The following is a 15,919-nucleotide window of genomic DNA, read 5'->3' as shown; positions in this document are numbered from 1 at the left end:
CCCCAGCTGTGCGGACTCAGAGGCACCTGCTGGGGTGAAGACGCGAGGGCTGCGCGGCTCGGGAGCCCGGTCCGTGGGGGGTGGTGCCCCGGGGAGGAGCAGGTGCCGCTTGGGAGGGAGGCCCTGAGATGCTGGTGCTGTTTGTTACCACGGCATCGCCTGCCCTATTACAACTGCTACAGTGACTGACTGTCTTACAGGCGTGGGAGTCGCAGAAGCAAGTGAAAATGAGGGGAGGGGTACAGCAGAACATTTCCCACCAGCGCCGCGGAGTCACGGGAAGGGCATACCTGGAGGAAAACATTGTAAGTGCCTTCACTTGCCATGAAGACACACAAGGAACACGAACAGGTGGAAAAAGAAGATGTGGTGTGTACACACACACACACCCACACCCACACACACACCCACACACACACACCCACCCACCCACCCCCACACACCCACACCCCCCACACACACACCCCCCCCACACACACACCCACACACACACCCCCCACACCCCCCCCACACACCCCCCTACACACACACCCACACACCCCCCCACCACACCCCCCCAACCCCCCCCACACACCCACACACACACCCACACCCCCCCACACACACACCCACACACCCCCCCACACACACAGACACCCACACCCACACACCCACACCCCCCCCACACACACCCACACCCCCCCCACCCCCCCACACACCCACACACACCCCCCCCCCACACCCCCCCCACACACACACCCACACCCACCCACACCCCCCCACCCCCCCCACCCCCCCACCCCCCCCACACACCCACACACACCCCCCCAACCCCCCCCACACACCCACACCCCCCCCACACACCCACACCCCCCCCACACACACCCCCCCCACACACCCCCCACACACCCACACCCCCCCACACACACACCCACACACCCCCCCCACACACCCCCCACACACACACCCACACACACCCACACCCCCCCCACACACACACCCACACACACACACCCCAGAATATTACTCAGCGGCAGAAAACAATGGAAGAGCACCATTTGCAGCAGCGTGGACAGACCTGGAGGTGACCCCGCTAAGTGAAGTCAGTCAGAGAAGGACAAGTATCACATGATAACACTTGTATGTGGAATCTAAAAAAAAATGATACAAATCTTATCTACAAACCAAAAACAGGCTCACAGACGTAGAAAACGAACTGCGGTTACCAAAGGGGAAAGGGCAGGGGGGGGATAAATTAGGAGTTTGGGGCTAGCAGACACACACTAGTGTGCATAAAGTAGGTAAGCAACAAGGCCCTGCCGTGCCGCACAGGGAGCTGCACTCACTTCCCTGTAACAAGCTATGATGGGCAAGAACCTGAGAGAAAGTATGCATGCGAATAACGGGATGGCTTTGCTGTACGCCTGATACCAACGTCGTAAATCAACTACACGTCAATGGAAAACAAAATTTAAAATAAAATAAAATAAAATAGCCCTCCTTCCCCCCCAAAACCCCCCAAACCAGTGAATAGGTCCTTATTTTAAGAGAGGAACAAATTAGCACAAAGACTTTATTAAGATAGGAAACAAGTTTAATGAAGTAGAAAACAGAATAGCAGGAAGGCAGAGTGACTCCGGGGACTGACACGGTAGGTTACGCGCTCACAGGCGTGAAGGAGGAGGAGAGAGATCTGAACAAGACGGGTCCGGAGTGGGCGGGAGGCATGAAAACCCGTGACCAAGAACTGCAAGCCGGGGGAGGGGCCGGAACTCCTCCCGGGGGAAGGACAAGCTGCTGGGGGTGAGCTGGGGAGGGCGGGGACTGGGGGCTGATGACTGGGGGCAGCGTGCGGGGGCTCGGGGCCCCGTGGGAAGGCAGCCGGCGGCCCCTCCGTGCACCGCCCCCCAGCTTTAAGGAAAGTTCTGGGCGATGCCGGGGAAACAATTTTAGTCTCCAGAAAAAGACAAAGCTCCCTAGTTTGTCATACGAACCCAGCTCGGTTTTCCGGGCAAAATCTGATGGAATGCAAAATACTCAAAACAAACAACAAAATAACCTCCAGCCCAGCCTCACTCGTGAGGCTGTTGCAAAACCTCTCAGTGGACCATCAGCAGAGGGGTTCCGCAGGGAAGCAGAAGACGCAGCGTCAGTAGAATGCAAGGCCTCTTCACGGTCGGAAAGTCCAGGACACACGCGTAAAACCCGTGTGAGGAGGGAACAGACCTTGTGAACCAGCCCGAAAGTCACCCCTCACGACATTAGCGACTTCCTAACAAAGGCTTCAGACGAAACAAGGCGGAAACAGCTTCGCACATTTACTGAAACTGCAAGACGTTAGAAGCGTTTCAACTGAAGTCAGGGGCAGGTTGGGGGCCTCCTGCTCTCGGAGGGATCAGCGAACGCAATGGCGCAAAGCATCAGCAAGCAGCTGACGTACACAAGGGCAGTGCGCCTTCCGTTCGCCGACGTGGCGCTCTCGTGCCTGGGGCGCAGAAAGGGTCCGGCGCAGAACAGCTCAGGTGCAGAGGCACCGCCGTGGCGCGGCCGGGCGAGGCGGGGACAGAGCAACGAGCAGCCTCCCTCTGTCGGCAGTCAGTGCCCAGGCGTCACAGGAGGGAAATGCTGTTTCTTACACGCACACCCGGACGCACACGTGCACGCAGACACGCGAGCCTGAACGGCACAGGAAGGCGCACGCGTGAGGAAGCGGGCAGCACATCGTGAAAGGACACAGAGCACCTACGACAGGAACAGAAGTGAATAAACACCCCGCTTTGGGCGCAGAAACGCCCGCCTCTGAAGTGCACGCGACTGGGCCGCAGTTCCCGGGAGGCCCCCGCCCTGCCTTGCAGCAGCCCGGCTGCGACTTACTTACGGGAGCCCCGAAACAGCAGGGCCCGAGGCGAGAAAGCAGGCTTGTCAAATGCGTTTATCTTTTCGAATATGCACAAATGCTGTTAGGACAGAAGTGAAAACTGAATCACAGGTGAGAGCTTGTTGGGTGTGGGCCGTCCAGGGAGGGATGGAGTGAGGGGGCGGTGCTGGGACCCCTGTCCCCTGGGACCCCGACCCTCGTCCCTTCGGTTCAGGAAGACAGATGCGTCAGAAGACAGCTGGCCTGTTCTGTGACCTTGACCCTGCAGGGGTGGGTGGGGTCACAGGTGAGGTGGACCTTGCAAGGGACCTGGCTCACTCGGCCCCTCTACCCGCGCCCCAGGTCCACGAGCTCTGGCGGCAGCATGACTGGTTGGCATCCTGCCCACGTGAACCAGCCCTCCTGGATGGAGAACTCTGGGGTCTGGCAGGAGCCGCAGCGGGTGAGGGGCCTCGTCCGGGTCTGGGATGGGAGGGAGGAGAGACAGGGCAGGTGGGGACGGACAGTGGCCGGGCCAGGACCAGACGTGGCCCCAGAGGGACCGCAGGGCAGCCCTGCCTCAGCCTGAGCCTCCAGATGGAGGCGCATCCGGGCGGACTGTGCCCGTGAGATGTGGCCTTACAGCTCAGAGCAGGAGTCACCGTGGGCTCTGGTTGGGGTGCAGCGGCCGCTTCCAAGGCCCCCGGCAGCCCGCTCATGGCCATGGCCGTCCGCTGCAGGGGTGGTGGACTTGGACCTCGGAGTGCGTCTCCTTGTGATTCTTGTATCAGAGAAGGGAGTTTTACGGCTGCAGCCCACGACTTGGCGGAACACAGGAGCAGCGAGCAGGAATACAGTGAATCCTTGTTCAAAACAGCACGATGTCGAAGCATCACTCGGAGAAACTGGTGGAGGTGCCCAGGGCCATGTGGACACCAGCAGGGAGCCGACTGCCCAGCCGCCTCCCGGGACAGGCAGACCCAGGGTCCGGGTGCGGCTGGGCCCACGTGGCCCTCTGTGGACCCCTGGGGTGGCGCTGGCGGAGGGGAGCCAGCTCCCCTGGAAAACCCTCGTCTGTACGTACGTGCACTTGCCCTGGACGCGCTCTGACTCAGGAGGGGTCTGGAAGCCCCCGGTGGTGATGACGCTGAGGGCTTGGCGGCCGACCCTGCGCCCCGAGACGAGGAGGCCGGGCGTCCCCTGCAGCAGCCGACCTTTGTTTCAAGTACGACTGTCGCTCCTTTCGGTTCTTGCCTCCCTGGAGACTGTTTTCCCTTGTTTTTATCCAGAGTAAGAAGGATTGCACCTAATTAGGCGCTGTCACTGCCAGGGATTTAACTGCAATCTCTGAGTGTTTCGCCTTCCTTGTGCTGTGCGGCGGGCCTTTAATGACCGTCCACGGACGGTGTGGTCTTTGTCAACAGTACGTCAGCCACACCCCACCCCCGGTCCTGCTGCGGAGCCGCCTGCCTCCCCCCGAGATCGATGGCCGGGAGTCACCGACCAGCCTTCCCGTGGAGGTCGATCCCTTAATTCACTGAATAATTAGATTTCCACAGAAGTCAAAGAGGGCCGCCCGCGGCAAGTAGCAGACTCTGCTTTTACGATCCCATACACCTTGGCCACTTTTTATGGCTGTCTCTTTATGTTTTAATGAAAGAAGGCCACTTAGCTATAAACCGATCACTAGGAACATAATCAGGTCGTTTCTTTGCAACAAATCAATCAACGCAATGCTAATTACGGATGGTCTTTTAGACTTGGATTAATCTGTTAGTAATTAAACTGGAGTGCAAATCCAGGCTCGATCTTAATTGTTGCCAAAAGGCACAAACGTCTTTCCGTTGACCCATAGCACGCGGCTATTTGGCCTGGTGGAGAAGAAAACCCACCTGGGGTCTAGAAGGCTCGTGGCCCTCGCAGCAGCTTCGGGGCGGTCTTTGGAGGCGTTCACGGGGAGTGTCGGGGGTGGCGCTTTGGGAAGTTGGGCGCTTTTTTCTGATTCATTTATAATTTAATTTGCATTTTTATTGTGCGTGTAAAATAAGTTCTTTTCCTCTAAAGCAGAGACATAAATTCCCAGGCCTGATTCTCATCTCACACAGCCCATCCCTTCTCCCGGCAGAGACTGGCGGGTGGCTGGGCTGAGGTCGACACGACGCGCTGACCTTGAAAGGACCCCTCGCCCGGGGGCTGAGGCTGGGGCGACCTCCCCTGGACGCTCCCGTGAGAGCGGGTGGGGTCACGGCCACTGCCGGGAACCTCACTCCTGTCCAGAGCCACCTCCTGTGTTCTTTGCAAAGCCTTTATGCTGTTCTGATTTATAGCTTCAACACTAACATATGTCGAGAGCTTTTTTTATTTTACACTTGAGGAAACTCAGAGAGGGGACTTTCTCACTGGGGGTGACGTGAGTGGCTGGAGGACCAAGGTCACGAGGCCCCTGGACGTGGGCACAGGGCCAAGCCTGGGGTCAGAACCAGCGTGAACCGGCCTGTGGTAAATGGGGCTTGTTTGGCGAGAACCATCCGGGAGGAGGAAGGGGGTCGCTCCCCGGCCCCACCCTGGACCCGTGCGGGCTCACTGCCTGGTGGTCCTGACCTTGGCCCTCAGGGGACACCGCCCTCTTGGAGTCTCCCCGAGGGGCTGGCTTCCGCCCCACTGGAGTGTGCGTTGTTTTTACCCTCAGGGTTGGTGGTGCTGGGGCGTTTGCTGGTTGCCGTGCTTGGTTAACGACTGGCTCACGTCTTCAGAGATGAGGGTGGACCCGGAGACCGTGAAGAAAGGTGCCCCCCACCCCCTGCCCTGGCATCCTCGCCAGCCCCCCCCCACGCCGCCCCGGCATCCTCGCCAGCTCCCCCCAGACGCGGGCGTCACCTTGGGGTCTGTGACGACTCAGGATTTCAGGGGGGAGCTCGGCAGGTTGGAGGTGCCCACAGCAGGGGCCAGCTCGGCCGGTCTGAGGACTGGACTGGCCCCTGGGTCTGGGCTGATGCCCAGGATGGACCAGCAGGAGGCAGAGACACCTGGCGGGTTTGTTCCTTGAGGACCCTGCAGCAGCAGTGCCGGCCCCTCAGGGCCAGAACTGGGTTTTGTTTCCGGTCACTCCCTCGGAGTGGGGCCAGCAGAGACCAGCGCTGCCCCGAGGCCGGGCGCGGAGTGAGTTCTGGCTTCAGAGCAGACCTTCCGCTCTCCTGCATCCTTAGCCTGCGTGATGGACACAGGCGCGGCTCTCCCTGGGAACCCCCCAAGGCTGGCAGCTCCAGGCACAGGCCAGCCAACAGAGTGTCCCCTGCCAGGGTCCGAGTGCCCAGGCTCCAGGACGACCGGAGGGTTGCTCACCCAAGTCGAGTCCACGTGTTTGCCTTTTGCCTCTCGTGGGATTTCGCCTGACAAGGTGCCCATGCTGGGTGGAGGGGAGGGAGTGGACAGCCGCTGCTCCCCCGGGGACAGTCTGCAGTGAGGGGGCAGGGAAGTTGGATGCCGGCCTGAGGAGCTGGAATGCTGATTTCCAGCACTGATTCCTGCACCCTCCCCTCAGGAGCGAAGCGAGGGTGACTGGGGCTATGATTTAGGGTGCATGTCGGAGGAAGCGTATGCGGCTGGCAGGCTGGGACAGAGGTGACGAGAGGACGTCAGACGTCCCGTTTCCAGGGGGGCTTCCAGAGGGAGAGTCTGCCGGCCGCAGGCCCAGGATGGTCTGGAGTGGAGACAAACCCAAGGCAGGTTCGGGGCTGTGCAGGCAGGAAGCTCGGTGCCTCCACCCTCCCCAGAATTTTGCCGGGTTTGGGGCAAGAAAACAGAGCCAGCAATGACCCACCAGCCCTTTGGCCGCCTCCCCGAGACCTGTGTATACTAAATTATCACATTTACGCACCTGCTTCTATGGCACACGTGTGTTACACAGAACGTGCACGGGGCCCGTGGAGCACGGGAGGCAGCGGCCTCGCCACGTGGCCTGGCCCGGGCTGTGAAGGACCGAGGGCTGGGCTGACCTGGCGCTCTCGGGACACGGGGCTCCCCGCCGCCGCCGCTCACAGGTGCCCACCTCCTGCTCACAGGCGCCGGGCCTGCTCCCAGGACGGCAGGGGTGGCGGGGCCGTGGGGACCGGGCACCACGCGGTGCAGAGGGAGCAGATTGGAAGGAGAACCTGAATTTAAGAAGAAAACGAATTTCTCCCTAAATGTGATAGAAACCGCGCTTCAGACACAGGTCCGGAGAGACGCAGCTGGCGCACCTGGAGCCTCCCCTGTGGCCTGTGAATCAGTAACGGGGTGCCCGGAGAGGAGAGGCCAGGGGCCCGCTTCCTCGATGGAGGGACGGGAAACCGAGGCACCGGAGACGGGGGAGGGGCTTTCCGAGGCCAGGCCCCGACCCCGCCCTGCGCTCCCCGCCTGCCGGCCTGGCACGTCCTGGGCGGGGGCGGCTCCACACCGCTCTGCGCGGGCCCTTTCCCGGGGGCCCTGAGTCTGTCTGCGGACCACGGATGTGGAGCCTTCTGGGTGCCCTCCTCGCCCTCGCGGGGTGACTTTGGTCTGGGCTGTAGGGTGAGCTGCTGTCATTAGCTCAGAACAAACCTCTTGAAGTTTGAGGATTAAAAAGATAAAAACTGGCTGAAGAAGTGGAGAGTGTAACCAGAGAATTACCATTTCAAAGGGAAGTGAGCCTGGCGGGGCTCTGGGGGCCTGAGTGATGGGAGACAGGAGGCTGGGGCCCTGATGGCCGGACCCCTCACACCGCCTGTGAAAGGACGCGCAGGGCAGGGATGGGGCCCCTTTAATCGCGACCGCTGGGGGGGGGGTTTGGCTGATTTTATGTATCAGAGTTTTACAAAACCTCCCCAGGGGGGTGGGGGGCACCACCAGGCTGTGGGGAGGCGGGGCTGGGTGCAGGCGGCAGCCCGGCCTGCTGGGCATTCCTGCTGCCGCTCTGCACCCCGTGCCGGCCCCGCGCCAACGTCCCCACGGAAATCAGGTCCAGGGAGCTGGGTTGTTCCCGACACAGCGGCTGAGTGGCTCCTTGGGCCTGTCATCCAAGGAGCGTGGATGACATCCAAGGGACGGCCCGTGCGTTTGGCGGCAGCGGCCCGACAGAGGGGCCACGCGTCCTCGCCCCGTCGAGGGTCTATCCCCACCTCGAAGGTCTGTCTAGTCTCCGCCTTGCAGGTTGTCAACTCCTTTCTCTTAAGCCAGTTAAAAACAAAAGGCACATCGTGTTGGGAGATTCGGGCTGTGAAACAGGCCGAGCGGTGGGCTGCCGGCCTGTCAGTTCCTGTGCAAAACCACGCACTCGCACCCCGGTGTCATCCGTGGTGAACAGATGAAAGTTTTTGTTTAACGGCAGCTCGGAGAGAATTCTGCCTGAGTCGGGGACGGGAACATCTTCCATGTCACATAATGGGTTTCTCTTTTCCACCTTTGGTCAACATCCTCATTTAAAATGTGCTCACTGGAGTCTCTCCTTCTGATGAGGGGTGGGGCCTGCCCTCCGAGTGGCCCTGGGGGGCGCCCAGCCCGGCCCTGCCCCAGGCTTCAAGCTTCTCCCCTCGCCATGGTGGCCCCTTCCTTCCTTCCAGGGTTTGTGTTTGCGCCAAAGACGCTGGAGAGCGTGGCCTGGACCGGGCGGCCTCCCGGAGGCCCTCACACCTCAGTGCGGCTGCTCCGATGGCCTAGGCCCTGGGCCAGCCTGGACCCCAAAGTCTGGGCGGGAAGAAGTGGGGGGAAGTCACGGATCTCCTACCTCCATCCTTCAGTCCCCCATCACCCCTCTCGTTTCTCCCTCCTTCAATCACTCGCTCACTCAAACCAGGCAGAGGGCAGGGTGCTGCCTCCTACCCCGCCTCACAGGCCCCCCTCGCCCGCGGGCAGCTCTCCGTGGCCCCCCCGCCTCACAGGCCCCCCTCGCCCGCGGGCAGCTCTCCGCGGGCCCCCCCGCCTCACAGGCCCCCCTCGCCCGCGGGCAGCTCTCCGTGGCCCCCCCCGCCTCACAGGCCCCCCTCGCCCGCGGGCAGCTCTCCGTGGCCCCCCCCGCCTCACAGGCCCCCCTCGCCCGCGGGCAGCTCTCCGTGGCCCCCCCCGCCTCACAGGCCCCCCTCGCCCGCGGGCAGCTCTCCGCGGCCCCCCCGCCTCACAGGCCCCCCCCGCCCGCGGGCAGCTCTCCGCGGCCCCCCCCGCCTCACAGGCCCCCCCCGCCCGCGGGCAGCTCTCCGCGGCCCCCCCCCGCCTCACAGGCCCCCCTCGCCCGCGGGCAGCTCTCCGCGGCCCCCCCCGCCTCACAGGCCCCCCCCGCCCGCGGGCAGCTCTCCGTGGCCCCCCCGCCTCACAGGCCCCCCCCGCCCGCGGGCAGCTCTCCGCGGCCCCTCCCACCTCACAGGCCCCCCCCGCCCGCGGGCAGCTCTCCGTGGCCCCCCCGCCTCACAGGCCCCCCTCGCCCGCGGGCAGCTCTCCGTGGCCCCCCCCCGCCTCACAGGCCCCCCCCGCCCGCGGGCAGCTCTCCGCGGCCCCCCCGCCTCACAGGCCCCCCCCGCCCGCGGGCAGCTCTCCGCGGCCCCCCCCGCCTCACAGGCCCCCCCCGCCCGCGGGCAGCTCTCCGCGGCCCCCCCCGCCTCACAGGCCCCCCCCGCCCGCGGGCAGCTCTCCGCGGCCCCCCCGCCTCACAGGCCCCCCTCGCCCGCGGGCAGCTCTCCGCGGCCCCCCCCGCCTCACAGGCCCCCCCCGCCCGCGGGCAGCTCTCCGTGGCCCCCCCGCCTCACAGGCCCCCCTCGCCCGCGGGCAGCTCTCCGTGGCCCCCCCGCCTCACAGGCCCCCCTCGCCCGCGGGCAGCTCTCCGTGGCCCCCCCCACCTCACAGGCCCCCCTCGCCCGCGGGCAGCTCTCCGTGGCCCCCCCCGCCTCACAGGCCCCCCCCGCCCGCGGGCAGCTCTCCGTGGCCCCCCCGCCTCACAGGCCCCCCCCGCCCGCGGGCAGCTCTCCGTGGCCCCCCCCGCCTCACAGGCCCCCCTCGCCCGCGGGCAGCTCTCCGTGGCCCCCCCCACCTCACAGGCCCCCCCCGCCTCACAGGCCCCCCTCGCCCGCGGGCAGCTCTCCGCGGCCCCCCCCGCCTCACAGGCCCCCCCCGCCCGCGGGCAGCTCTCCGTGGCCCCCCCGCCTCACAGGCCCCCCTCGCCCGCGGGCAGCTCTCCGTGGTGGTTTGCGGGCTCACCTCCCCTTCTTAAAGGGTAAACCCACCAATTCTTCAGCAAAGCTAAGGAAACTACAAAAAACAATCAAGCAGGAACCAGTGGGAACCAGAGACCCAAAACGTACCAAAGCTGGGGAAAAGTGTACCAGTGGACAGGCGCAACAGCAGGCGGGAGGCGGCAGGAGGGGCGGTCGGAGAGCTTTGCATCGATGGGACCTCGCTAAGGAAGAGAGAGAAAAAGACAGAAGGAAAATGGGCAGAGCCACGTGGGAAATGGAAAGGGATTTTTAACGACTGAAAATGAAAACAAAGTTAAAGTGTGTGCGATGCAGATAAATCAGAGATGAGAGGAAACCTGATAGCTTTCCACGCCCACATGGGAGAATGAGAAGTGCTTTCAGTATCTGGGTTTCACTGTGAGCAGCTGCAAAAGGAAAGGAAGGTAAACATAATGGGAGGAGGAGACAGACAGGCAAACGCGAGCTGTGGGCTGACGGTGAAGGAGACGCCAACAAAGACAGAGAAAGAATCTGTGGGAGTATTAATGCAAGTGATAAACGTCTCACAAAGCAAAACGTGATTCAAGAAGAAGTTCAAGATCGGAAAACTCTGTCTCCAACAAAGAAACCTTCCCCAAGTAAACTCCAGGGCCACAGGGTTTTTCTGAATTCTTAAAAAAAAAAAAATTCAGGGAGATAACACACAGCACTTCTAAAAGAATGGAGGAGGAAGGAACACTTCTCAACTCATTTTAGTGAAACCCTGACACCTCCTGAGAAAGACCCTGCAAGGAAAGAAATCACGGAGGAACCCTTTTCAGGAACCCAGACGCAGAATCCGCCACGAAACCTGAGACACGGAGTCCAGCAGAGGCACGTCATGCCCACGGGCGGCTTAGCAGGAGCGCGGGGCTGGTCAGCGTTCAGAGACTCACCGACGGAATTTTCTCATCAACGGGATAAAAGAGACAGAAATACACAGTCTCAGTCCTCCACACGGAAGAAGAATTTGAGGCAACGTCACGCTTATTTGTGATAGAAACTCAGAGAAACAGGAGGGATGAACTTCAGCCTGACAACCATCCTCCAGGTGGCAACACACTTACTCTCGTGACGTTGAATGCTTCCTCCTGAAACTGGGAATGAGGCTGGGATGTCTGCCCAGCCCCCAGCCAACACTGAGGCGAGAAAAACAAGTAACCGCTATTCCCGTGGAAGGGGAAGCAGTAGCTGTTTACAGACGACACGACTGCCCATGCAGGAAATCCTAAGGAATCTGCAGAATAAACTTTGCATGGTAGCAACGTAAATAGGAAAACAATCCACTGTGTTAGCGGATACACAAAATAAACAATTAGAAAGTAAAATTTTTAACAATCGATTTTCCTATTTTCAACAGCAGAAAAGGTACTTAATACGTTTAGTGAACCTTATCCAAGATTTCCCCACTAAAAGCTACAGACATTTTCTGAGTGAAATCAAATAAAATCTGGACAACTGGGGGTCTCCTACGGCATACTTGTGGGTTGGGAGACCAAATATTTGTAGGAGAATTGTTCTTTCCAAATTAATGTGTCCCAGCAGCCTCTGGGGGGAAAGAAACTGACAAGCTGGCACCAAAAAGTTTCACGGCTCCTGCCAGGGACCTAGAATAACCAGATGCTCCTGGGAGACAAGGCTTTCCCCTGCCCAGTTCATGCAGACATGCAGCTATATCGTGCTACGTGTTTCAAGTTCTGCTTTTCCACTGCAGGTTTTGCTCTACCTGGAGCGGCTCGGCGATCTGCTCACCTCCAAGCGCGGCCGCCGCCTTAATCCCGTGGCGCTGCAGTGTCCCCGTGAGCCCAGCGGCGACTCGGGTGCTGTGAACGCGATCCCGCTGCGTCCCTGCGCTCGGCGCTCAGCTTCCTAACCTGCGAACTGAGGACACGCCGCGTCCGTGGGCGTCCCGACCGTCACGCGAGGTGCAGCCTGCGAGGCCCGGGAGGAGAGGCCCGGCGCGCGGCGTCCGAGGGCGCGCCACCCTTCCAGAGCTGGGCGATGAGCGTGGCGGGGCAGTGGCTGGCGCCGGCGGGCAGGTGTGGGCTTCAGACGGCCTACGCGTCTTGCAAAACTGGTCTTGAGGGGAACCGTGCAAGAAGAGCCCTAGGGAGGCGGGGCGGGAAGCTGCAGGGCAAGGGCGGGGCCTCCCCCCCCCCCCCGCTGTCACCCCGGGCGCGGGCGCAGGCCAGGCTCTGCAGGGTGCGAACCCGCTCGCCGGCGTCTGGCAAGCCCAGCGCCCATCCTTGCTCCGGTGCGCAGTAGCTTCAGGGGCGCACGGGACTCCTCCACGGAGCCCGCGGCGGGCGGAGCTGTGGGAGCGCCACCCCTCGAGCCGGCGGAGCAGAGTCAGCCCGGGAGGCCGCACGCCCTCGCTGGGGACACCCTCCAGTCCTTGGTTTGCTTCACAGCCCCCCAGCGCTACCTTCTCCACCCAGCAGAGCCAGGCTGGGTTTCCCGCGGTTCCGGGCGGCCTGGACGGCTCACCGTTCTGCCTCCTGACCCGGGCTGCGCTCCTCCCTTCTGGCGCCCACTGCTGAAGAGCCGAGTTTCCCGGAGAAGCAGCTCGCAGCCTCAGGCGGAGGGCCGGTGGTCTGTGCCGGGCGGTGAGGACCTTCCACCCTTCTGGCCACAGGCCTGTGTCAGGTAAGAGTGGCTGTCCCGGGGGGATCCAACCGGGGATGTTGGAGCCTGGATTCCCCTCTCTCCAGGGCTGAGGACGCAGAAACCGGGCTGAGAGCTTCTGGACGCCACCTTGTGACCAAGAAGGAAGCCAGACTGAGGGTGAACCCCCCCACCAGAAGTCACAGGGAAGAAATCCCGAAGAAACACATCTTTGGAGACATCACTAATCTTCTGGATCACGCTGAACCTGAAGCCCGCGTTAACTCTGAGGTTTTAGTTTATGTGAATTATTAGATTTCCTCTGGGTTTGATACACATAAAATAGCACATGTAAGTTATAAAACATTATGATAGAAAGAGAAACCTGAAAAAACCCCTCTGAATCTAGCGTAACCAACCAAAGAATGAATTCAGCCTTTAAATTTTGGTCCAGTTACATGCCTTTTTCTTATTGGTGCCTTTTGTATCTTCCATACTTTCTCTTGTTGGCCATGTATCACTGACAACCCTCAGTTTATGACTGTTTTTCAGTTTTGTGTTGTCTTTTGAGGAACAGATGTTGATATTTTAATGTAATTAGATTAATCAATGTCTACTTTTACAGCTAGAGTTTCACACTTGTTTGTTTAGTTGCCTTAAACAATTGTTCCCCACCACGGAGGTGGTTTTATGTCACCGTATTCTCGGAATTTGAAGACTTTACTTTGCACAGTTAATCCACACGGGATTTTGCAGACAAGGTCACAGACGGAGCCCCTCTCACTTCACCTTTAAGAATCACGTTTCTGGTAAGGAACCTTTCCGGGTTAAGAAAGTTTTAGTCTGTTGGTATTTTACAAAGAGCTTTTAAATTCATAAACATTGGATTTTATGAAGTGCCTTTCTGTGTCTTTTAAGAGAATCATAAGGTGATTCTCCTTTAACGAGCCCACTGGGTGAGCTGTAGTTACATGCTGTTCTTACGTAAACCCACTCTTGCACTCCTTGGATAAAACAAGCATAATCATTGTTTGCGTAGACGACTGGATAGCTCCACAAACACTCTTGCTTAGAGTTTCAGCGTCTGAGTTCTTTGTTATCAAAATTATGTTCAGCTCATGGAAGGATTTGGAAAATGTTTACTGCTTGTCTAGTCTTTGCAGGAGTTTATAAATACAGACGTCTGTGCCTGGAAGGCTGGCAGCGTTTCTCCCTGAGACCACCCGGGGCTGGTGTTTTGAAGCACGGACTGCACTTACTCAGTGTTTGTAGGACTAGCGGGACTTCTGTTTCTTTCCTAAGCATGTTTTGATTCTTTGGAAGGTTGTGTGTGTTAAGTTTCCCAGTGTGTCCTGCAAATTTGCTCACAGCGTTCTCTTTCTTCCTAGTCACTGTCTGCTCCCGGTCCGGCCAGCCTCCTCACTTCCTTATTAAAACGTCTGATGTTTCACACCTGCTGCCCCCGCTCACTGATCTCGCTGGGGACTTGGCTTATCTGCTCAGTCCCTCCTCAGGACGGGCCGTGCTGTCTGTTTTCCGTGCTCTTCTTCCTCTGGAGTCTAGTTAATTACCTCATTTGTATCCGCTTTCCTTGCACCTGCGCCTTCTGATTTTCTGCATTTTGGGTCTCCATGTCCTGGGCTTACGTTCTACAGCTTTTCTCAACGTCCCTCTTCTGCCGAATCCTACCCGTCTTGAAAGGCGGCGTGGTCACTATCCTTCACGTCCAAGTAGCTTCTCACTCCCGCCAGGGATGTGTCTGTGGATTCCCAACTTGTGAGTTTAGACAAGTCAGCTGCGACTGCTGACTCCTGACATGACTGCCCGCCGCACGTGTGCCCCGCGTCCAGTGATGTTTGCGTTGTGCCCGGCGTGTGCCGGAGGGGACCCTGCCTCACATGGGTTTACGCGTGCTTCCGGAGTGACCGCCTCGTACTCTGTGTGTGACGCAGTTGGGTTCTTTGTACAGATACAGCTTCCAGCTCATTAATTTTTCTCTCTTCAGCTGTTTGCCCATCCACTGAATTTTATTTTAGAAATTCTAATATTCGTTTCCAAGGGCAATTTTTTTTTTCTATTTCCGCCAATTCATTGCTCCTCACTCACTTTTCGGTAATTCCTGTTTTATTTCCTTAAGCATTTACAAAAGGGTAATTTATGCTCCGCTGTGTCTGTTCTCACATGTTAGGTCCATGTGGGGTGAAGTTACCATTTGCTACGCTCCTGTTGATTTTTTCATGGGGGTGGTTTCCTTTGTGTGTTGGTCATTTTTGGATGCGAACTCCCTTTGGGGAGACTTTAATATCCGGAAATCATGAAGGTCACATTGGGCACGACTTTCTCCTGCGACCTGGGGCCACTCCCGTCCACGTCTGGAGACAGGACTGTGCCAGGAAGCCTCTGCTGGGCCAGAGCCGTGCTCCTGACCGCCGAGCCGCCCGCAGGCGGCCACGCCCGCCCGGGTCCCTGCGCCGCCCGGCCCAGCCCGACTTCCTGTGCCGCCTTCTCCGGCCGTTCCCATCACCCCCTGGTCCCTAAGAGGAGGAAAGCGTTCCCTGTGGGAAGGAACAACGGGTAACTTCCTCCTACACCGCTGTCTTCGTTGTATCGATGGTGCTTCCCGCTCCCGGAGGACATGGTGGCACCGTTGTGCTGATGGCTGCATTTCTGCCCCCGCCCCGTCACCAGGCTCTGAGCTCTCCCCTGTGGGGGGTCCAGCTTCCACGCCACCCCCACCCCCGTCCTCATCAGTCAAAATGCCGAATCAGGTCGAGTTAGTAAATGAACAGAGTTCGCCGGGGGAGCTGCCCAGCACGAGGCTTTTGGGTCCTTAACATATGACAGTGAAGGTTAGTTCTTGTGAGTCTGGCTGAGTTCCACGCCTGCATCTGTGTCACATCATACACGTGTGGTGTCTTCATCCGTCCACTCGCCGGGGCTCAGCCGCTGTCCAAACCAACTCAGCTCTGAATTAGTAGAATTAAGCTCTATTTGAGTTGCAGTTCCCCCTCGGTGACAGGGTTTGCACCTGGCTTGGCCGCCTGCCGCGTGGGAACGCAGGTACGCGGCTGTCGCCCTGACCATGACCACGGCCGCGCCGCAGTTTCATGGATCATTAACAGTTTGCTAATATTGTTTTAGTTTGCAGATTAGTGCAGCTCCGCGGGTCCGGGGAGGGTCCGGGGCTGCCATCAATCAGACGGAAACTCCTCAGGCGTGAGATGAACAGATCTGCAGGCTTGGAGGCTCAGATGGCAACCAC

General features: G+C 59.7%; 1 protein-coding gene across 1 annotated transcript; it reads right to left on the bottom strand.

Moving 5' to 3' along the window:
• Nucleotides 1-5,177: 5,177 nt before the first annotated feature.
• LOC141579329 (uncharacterized) lies at nt 5,178-15,294 on the bottom strand. Its single transcript, XM_074374485.1, has 6 exons — nt 15,247-15,294; nt 15,085-15,191; nt 11,806-12,887; nt 10,141-10,235; nt 6,714-8,536; nt 5,178-6,536 (listed from the first exon to the last, which is right to left on the bottom strand). Exons 1-3 carry the CDS (start codon nt 15,292-15,294, stop codon nt 11,915-11,917), a joined length of 1,128 nt encoding a protein of 375 aa, XP_074230586.1. The 3' UTR covers nt 5,178-6,536; nt 6,714-8,536; nt 10,141-10,235; nt 11,806-11,914.
• Between the last annotated feature and the right edge of the window lie 625 nt (nt 15,295-15,919).

This window comes from Camelus bactrianus, chromosome 12 (assembly GCF_048773025.1).
Source record: "Camelus bactrianus isolate YW-2024 breed Bactrian camel chromosome 12, ASM4877302v1, whole genome shotgun sequence".
NCBI lineage: Eukaryota > Metazoa > Chordata > Mammalia > Artiodactyla > Camelidae > Camelus > Camelus bactrianus.
The sequence above is the reverse complement of the archived record's forward strand: the minus strand, read 5'-3'. Positions and strand labels throughout refer to the sequence as shown.